This window comes from Microtus ochrogaster, chromosome 6, assembly GCF_000317375.1.
Source record: "Microtus ochrogaster isolate Prairie Vole_2 chromosome 6, MicOch1.0, whole genome shotgun sequence".
Lineage (NCBI taxonomy): Eukaryota > Metazoa > Chordata > Mammalia > Rodentia > Cricetidae > Microtus > Microtus ochrogaster.
Window position 1 is genome coordinate 22,346,479 of NC_022013.1, and position 7,712 is coordinate 22,354,190.

A 7,712-nucleotide genomic window follows, 5' to 3' on the forward strand; every position below is an offset into this window, starting at 1 on the left:
GAAGGGGTGGGGGAATCCTGGCAGATGATGACCTTGGGGTTGTTTTTTTTTTTTTATCCTCTTATTTCCATCTCCCCAAGGCAAAGATTACAACCTGCGCCACCACGCCAAATTTTAGAACTGTTTTAAAATAGATTTCTGAATGTTTTAAAGTTTGAAAACTTTATGTATGGTTGCGCAAGGTAGCTATGAAACTACATTTCCCAAGAGTCCACTCGGCAACTCTCCACACTCTCCCGGCCTCTTCACCAAAAGGTACACTGGGAAATGTAGTGCTCCCAGCAGCTGGGCAAACAAGGCTGGCGAAGGAAGACGGGAAGTGCGCCGCCAGTGGCAGAACAGGGACCGGACAAGGACTCTGCACACCCCAATTTGGTGTGTGCGGTCAGAGAAGGGCCCAGGTCCTCTGTACCTAGCGGGTGGAGCAAGGTGCCAGTAGGGTTCACGCGCGGGCGAGCTGCTTGGAGGTCCCTGACGGGAAGGTGCCAACCGCAGGGGGTCGAGCTCGTACGCGCCCCACCCTGGCTGCGGCAGCGCTGGGAGGAAGCGCGCAGAGGCCGAGTGCAGAAGTTTCCTTTTCTGAACAGCTTCAGCTAGACAGGGTGGGGATGCATGACTTCAGTCGGAAGAAAACTCGGGGGGAGCCCAAGGGCTCAAAATAAGCGACTTCCCGAAAAATCAACATAAAAAAAACAAAACAAAACAAAAAACAAAAAAAACTCTCCCCACCGCTAGCCATGGGCAGCCGAGATCACTTGTTCAAAGTGCTAGTGGTGGGGGACGCCGCCGTGGGCAAGACGTCACTGGTCCAGCGCTACTCCCAGGACAGCTTCAGCAAGCACTACAAGTCCACCGTGGGAGGTGAGAGGCCGCGGGCTGCCGGGAGCAGGCGCCGGGGCTTGCAGCGGGTAGTCGCTGGGTACTGGGGTCGTCTCTAGGGGGGTTCCCAACCTGTGCTGTCTGCCTGCAACGATCGGGCCAAAGCGTACAGGTGAGAGATGGAGAAGGTGGAGGGCTCTGAGTAGGGCGGTTCACGGCGGCCGGCTGTACTCTCCTGCAGCCGTGAGCTTCCCCGAGCAATTAATTAACGGAGGCAGCTGAGCCCGGGTTCAAGTGCGGGCTGGGGAGGGTTGCTCTGTTTCTCACCGACATGGGCTGTGTTGAGGAGCAGAGCCCAGGAGTTAGGCAGTCAGAAGGGCCAGATGTGGGGAAGATTGGGGAACAGATTCTGGTTAGGACTGATGAGCCCTGTGGGTTGCTCTAATAAAGATAATTCGTGGACTTCGTGGGAAATGTGAGGAATTCAAGAAAGAATGTGAACTACACCCCGAGTGGCCTATCTTCCCACCCTTCTTCTCTAACACTGGGGAAGGGAGGGGAGGACAGAAAGAAACACCAAAAGTTAATTAATTTCTTTCCTAGTGTGGCCTTTGAACTTAATTGAAGGGAACCACCCCACCCCCACCCCCACCCCCGCACCACTAGAAGGTAGTTAACTAGGTGCTGATGTGAAAAAGTAATCTAAAATAAAAACTAAAATTTTTATTTAAAGCTTGTACCAATATAGATTTTGAAAGTGTGCACCAGTGTTCATATGAAAGTTGTTTTTAATTAGCTATTTACTTTGAAATGAAAACTTCAAAGAGTATTTGGCAAAGGACGGGAGAGATGACTCAGTGGGTAACAGTGCTTTATGCCAAGCTTGACTGCCTGAGCTGAGTCCCCAACCCCACAAGAGGGACAGAGAAAGAGACCCCCCAAAGTTGTCCTCTGACCTCCATGGAAGCACTGTGGTATGAGCAGGCACACAGACAGACAGACAGACAGACAGACAGACACACACACACACACACACACACACACACACACATATATATATATATATATATAACATTTTAATTTTTCAAAAGTATCTGGCAAAATTAAGGGCTTACTTAACATTTCAAAGACTGCGTTTTCCTACAGTATGAATATAATTGACTCTGGAAAATTTGGGTTTGCTGGTTTGTCTCCCGGTGTTTATTATTATAAATTCTCCCTGGTTTTTACTTCTGTCCCAGATGTAGAATATGTTTCCAAACTGAAGTTACTCTGTTCCTCTCCTTGACAACTAGCTTTTCAAGCCCAGCATGGCTTTCTGTACCTTTAATTCCACGCTCAGGAAGATAAGTGGGTGCTAGCCTGCGCTACACAACTCGGGAGGTTCGACTGACCGGCTGGCAGATTCCCACATAGCTCTTACACTTCGTCCTCTGGAACCTTTTCAGTTATCCAGTTCCTGCCTGACGGAATTACCAAAGTCTTAGGGACGACATAGAGTCTTTTGTTGTGTTTTCTCGTTATACTATTTGCTCAGATACCAACAGTGAAGCTGAATGTAGAAGATACAAAAACAAAAATTGTTTAACTTAACTCATTTCCTTTGTCACCCTTACCTTTTCCCTGAGAAAAAAACCCTGAAAACTTCCAGAAACCATCTAACCTAAGAAGAGGAATTATTCCCATAACATTTCCTATTCCTAGCCATGGGGTAATTAGTATCAAATAACCTGATCTGATAGAGGCGAAAACCCTGAATATCCTTTGAGTATGAATTGTGTCCCATGCTTACCCGCCGTGCGGACTCCTCTCCCCCAACTGAAGGCTTAAGCCTAAATGGAGTTTTAAGATTCAGGGGTTGTCTTTGTGTATTTAATCTGATCTTATCCCTGGATTAAAAAAAAACATTTTTTGTGTGTATGCATGAACATGTATATCATGACATACATGTAGAAGTCAGAAGATGGTTTGTAAGGTTTAGGTTATGGGCACTGAACTTGGGTTGACAGACTTGACAAAAGTCCCTTTAGCATACCCACAGAACCATCTTCCTGGCCCACCCCTGGACTTGTTTAAAGGCAGACTTAATTAAAGTATAATATGTGTATATTTTCAGTGGATTTTGCGCTGAAGGTTCTCCAGTGGTCTGACTCAGAGATGGTGCGGCTTCAACTTTGGGATATTGCAGGTAAAATGGGAAGACCAGATGGGAACAAGGGAAGAAATTATTTAGCCAGTAAACTGCCAGGGGTCAAGTGGAGGTAGTGTGGAAATGGGATGGCAAAACTGACATTTTTTTTCTTCCTTCCTCAAGCTACAAGTTTGAGCTTCTCTGAGCTTTTGAGATGATTTTGGCAGCATACTGCCCCAAAGACAAAGATGCCCCAACATCTCTGTGTGGGTGGAGATGCTGTTAAGGTGGCAGATTGTCCCATGGTGATACTCCCCTGGTAGGAAGGTGGGCTCTAGCTCTTCAGCTGACTTTAGTGAGAAGCAAGATCTCCAGAAAACAAGACAGTAATAATGGTGGATCCTTACTTTATGCTGTTCTTCAGAGTATTTCTGATTTACTGGTTCACTGACCCTGTCGTGAAAGCGTTTCTCTTACTCAACACCTGACAGATCTGAAGCGCTCAGCCTGCTCTTCTTAAAGTTGCACAGATAGTAAGTGGCAGACAGGGATGTGGGCGCTGCAGTTTGGAGACAGAATCTGCAGTGGAAGTGACCGAATTTAATAATCCCTTAATGGGCTAGGCAGGGTCAGAAGGGAAGGGAAGGGGCCCTTTCTACCACGTACAAAAACACCCTGTCTTCCAGTGAAGGGAAAGTAGAGGAAATCAGAGAGGGTACTCACTTTCAGAATCGCTCCTTTTTCCTTTTTTTTTTTTTTTTTTTTTTGTTGTTGTTTTTGTTTTTGTTTTTTGAGATAGAGTTTCTCTGTAGCTTTGGGGCCTGTCCTAGAACTCACACTGTGGACCAAGCTGGCCTCAGACTCGCAGAGATCCGCCTGTCTCTGCCTCCCAAGTGCTGGGATTAAAGGCCTGTGCCACCACTGCCTGGCCCAGAAACACCTTTTGAGAGCTTTCTCTTCCTTCCCTCCAGGGCAGGAGCGGTTCACCTCAATGACGCGACTATACTATCGAGATGCTTCTGCCTGTGTTATTATGTTTGATGTCACCAATGCCACTACTTTCAGCAACAGCCAAAGATGGAAACAGGATCTGGACAGCAAGCTTACATTGCCCAGTGGAGAGCCGGTGCCCTGCCTGCTCTTGGCCAACAAGGTGTGTGGCCAGTTTAAGTAAATGGCCCCTGGCATCTGTCAGTCACTAGAGTAAAGGTATCTAAAAGGCCCTGTGTTTCTGAGCATGTACATCCTGTTTTGTTTTGTTTTTTTAAGCTAGAGTCTGTGTAGCCAAGGCTAACCTAAAACTGACAATCCTGCTTCTCTTGCTCAAATGCTATAATTAGTGCCACTGTGCCTGGCCATCAGCATGCCTGGTTTGCCCCTTTCAAGTTGGCAATCACCTCCACATTCTTTTGAAGAGATATTGTGAAAGTGACTTTTTGTTTGTTTGTCTTTCTTTCTTTCTTTCTTTCTTTCTTTCTTTCTTTCTTTCTTTCTTTCTTCCTGTCTGTCTGTCTGTCTGGCTGTCTGTCTGTCTGTCTGTCTTTCTATTTTCTGTGGGGTGTGTTTGGTTTGCATGTATGTCTGTACACCATGTGTGCGCCTGGTGCCCAAGGAGGCCAGAAGACAGTGTCAGGTTCTGTGGGTCTGGAGTTACAGAGCATTGTGAGCTAATATATGGGTGATGGGAATTGAGCCTGGGTCTCTGGGAGAGCAGTCAGTGCTCTTAACTGCTAAGCCGACTCAACTTTCCTGAGAGTGACTCTTGTTTTAAAGGAAGAACCTTGGCTGCAGATTTTAGATGTTGGTGGTCTCAGCCATTGGTTGGAAATTGTTCTAAATGCCCAGTTTCCATGAAGGTTATGGTGTTGCCATTTATGTATTTTCTTTGTCAGAGTGATCTGTCTCCTTGGGCAGTGAGCCGGGACCAGATTGACCGGTTCAGTAAAGAGAACGGTTTCACAGGTTGGACAGAAACGTCAGTCAAGGAGAACAGAAATATTAATGAAGCCATGAGGTGAGTAGCTCTTAGTGTTCTGGGGACAGGCGCACAGATTTACTGTCCACTGTGGCTCCATGGGTCCTCTTTTCTGATTTCTGATCAAACAAGTACAGATCAAGCCCCTGGAATGTCAGTCTCCCTAAGATACCTGAGGATGCGGGGTGCTTAAGCCTGGTGTCTTCGTGGAGGGCTGCCTGGTGATGAGACAGTACCTGCCGCATCACCTTTTTTTTATAATTTTTTTATATTTTTTTACGCATCATCTTCTTCTCCAGCTACTTTCTCAGGCTTATTTCTCTCTCTTTTTTTTTTTCCTTTTTTAAAAGAGTTCTCGTTGAAAAGATGATGAACAATTCCAGAGAAGATGTAATGTCTTTGTCCACCCAGGGGAACTACATCAATCTCCAAACCAAGCCCTCCTCTGGCTGGACCTGCTGCTAGTTCTTTTAGGCTCCTTTTCTATCCCGGTCGCCGAGTCCACCTCTTCCTGTTGGTTGCCTACCCGGCATAAAATTCTGTTAAGAACATTTGAACTGTCTCTTGCCAACTGCTGCCCAGAAAGGAGGCCTGCCCCCTGGGGCTTGGGAAAGGCTGCCTGGGACCCATGTGCATTTTGGTTGCTCTTAGATGTTGTCTCTGAATTACTGTTGGCTCATGTAGTCCAACTAGAGCATCCTATGTGACCGTGATCATCTCATCCCTCAACTGTGACATGAGTTTATGGGAAGCATTAAAAATTAGCACCGTGTGCTTGTTTGTGTTTGTGGTGCCCAGGATGAGACTCAGGGCCTTGCACTTCCAAGCCTTAGCATCTGAGTTTGAAAATAATTCTCAGGGTCAGCAAGATGGCTCAGTGCATAAACGCATTTGTCACCAAGCCAGAAAACCTGAGTTCAGTCCCTGGGGACCACATGTTGGGAGAATTGACTCACACAAGTTTGTCCTGTGACTTAGACACACTCACCATGACACACTCTTGCTCTCACACATACAGAGTAAATAAGTAAATATCAAAAGCATGAATAAAATAATTCTCAAAGACAACTTGTGGTGCATATGCCTACAATCCTAGTACTTGGGTGGCTGAGGCAGGAGGATTAAATATACAGGCATAGCTTGGGCTACATAGTGTAAGATCCCATTTTTAAAAATAATAATAGCAATATTTCTCTCCAATTTTTTTGAGATTTTTTTCTTTTTGATGTAGAAAGACACCATGAGTTCAGACTGAGAAGAAATAAGATCAGATGGCCTTTTAGCCAAATTCCATTTTCTTTCAGATTCTTCCTGTATTGGATTTAACATTTCAACATCAGATTCTGGGGTGCAGAAGGAAGACATTGGACTGGTTTGGGGCTACTGGTGGGAAAACAGGATCACTATATTTTTTAAACTTTTAGTAATAATTAGCTTTACCTTGTCTTAGCTTCAAGAATAGTCAGGTTTTGGGCTGGAGAGGTGGTTCAGCAGTAAAGAGCTTTCTGCTTCTAGAGAAAAGCTGAGCCTGACACCTAGCACCCACACTGGGAAGCTGACCACCTCCTGTAACCCCAGCTGCAGAGGAATTCATCGTCTCTGGTCTCAAAAAACACCCTATTCACATGCATATACAGACATACAATACATACATGACATACACCTATCTATACATAATAAAAATAAATCTAAAAACAGAAGGTAAAGATCATCTTCAGCCACATTTTAAAAAAAAAGTCAAGCTTTTGGCTGGGAGTAGTGGTACTTGCCTATAATCCCGGCACTTGGGAGGCTAAGGCAGGAGAATTTAAGACCATTCTTAAGTTTAAGAGACTATCAAAACAATAAAAAGAGTCTGGGGAGATAGCTCAGCTGCTCTTCAATTCCCAGCACCCACATGGTGACTCACATGGACTGTGACTCCAGTTTATGATGCTCCCTCCCTTCTGGCGTCCTCAGGCACTGCATGTAGTGAGCAGACATACATGCAGGCAAAACACTCATATGCTATGTTCCCATTCCTCCTTTTTAGAATGGTAATCCATATTCTGTGCCATTCTATGTTGGAAGTATGTAATTTTCTTACTTTTTTGATTTTTCAAGGGGTTACAATTAAGAGACTATTTTGAGCTTCAGAAGCAGAAATTTGGGGCTTTTGAACAGTGCCAAGACTATTAAAGACTATGGATGTTTGAAGTTGGACTAAATGAATTCTGTATCATGACACACCATAAGCCTATGGAGACCAAAGGTAGAATGAGAAACTGTGGTTGTGATTTGAATGAGAAATGTCCTCCATAAGCTTATATGTTTGAACACTGCCCCACCCAGCCACATCCAGTCTTTCTAGACCCTGGGCTCAAGCTAGAGCTTCACTCTTGTTAGACAAGACTCTCCCACGAGCTACATCCTCAACCCACTACCCTGTTTTTAAAGAACTACTTTAAAGGAATACTCCACTAATTTATTAATACTGATTTCTTAGGTACAATTGCCTGTAATGGTTCAATTCTTTTTTCATTTGTTTTGTTTTGTTTTTTGAGACAGGGTTTCCCTATGTAGCCTTGACTGGCCTAGAACTCTGTAGCTCAGGCTGGCTTCAAACTCAGATCTGCCTGCCTCTGCCTCCCGAGTGCTGGGATTAAAGGTGTGCATCATCACTGCCCATCTAATGATTCAATTCTTAACTTAAAAAAAGAAAGAAACAAAAATATCCCCAGTACTTCTTTGTTGAAATAAGAGCGGCGGGGCTGCCTCCCCGTGCGTCCCCAGCACCCTGCCGCCCGC

General features: G+C 45.2%; 1 protein-coding gene across 2 annotated transcripts; it reads left to right on the plus strand.

Moving 5' to 3' along the window:
* Positions 1 to 325: 325 nt before the first annotated feature.
* On the plus strand, positions 326 to 5,697 carry Rab29 (RAB29, member RAS oncogene family). 2 transcript variants are annotated; one of them, XM_005348329.1, is made up of 5 exons: positions 326 to 861; positions 2,936 to 3,007; positions 3,922 to 4,103; positions 4,843 to 4,964; positions 5,276 to 5,697. In XM_005348329.1, the coding sequence occupies exons 1-5, from the start codon at positions 738 to 740 to the stop codon at positions 5,388 to 5,390; spliced, it is 615 nt and encodes a 204-aa protein (XP_005348386.1). In that variant the 5' UTR covers positions 326 to 737; the 3' UTR covers positions 5,391 to 5,697. The 2 variants fall into 2 exon arrangements, with proteins under 2 accessions (XP_005348386.1, XP_005348388.1); XM_005348331.3 differs by lacking the exon at positions 326 to 861 and adding an exon at positions 873 to 991.
* The last annotated feature ends 2,015 nt before the right edge of the window (positions 5,698 to 7,712 follow it).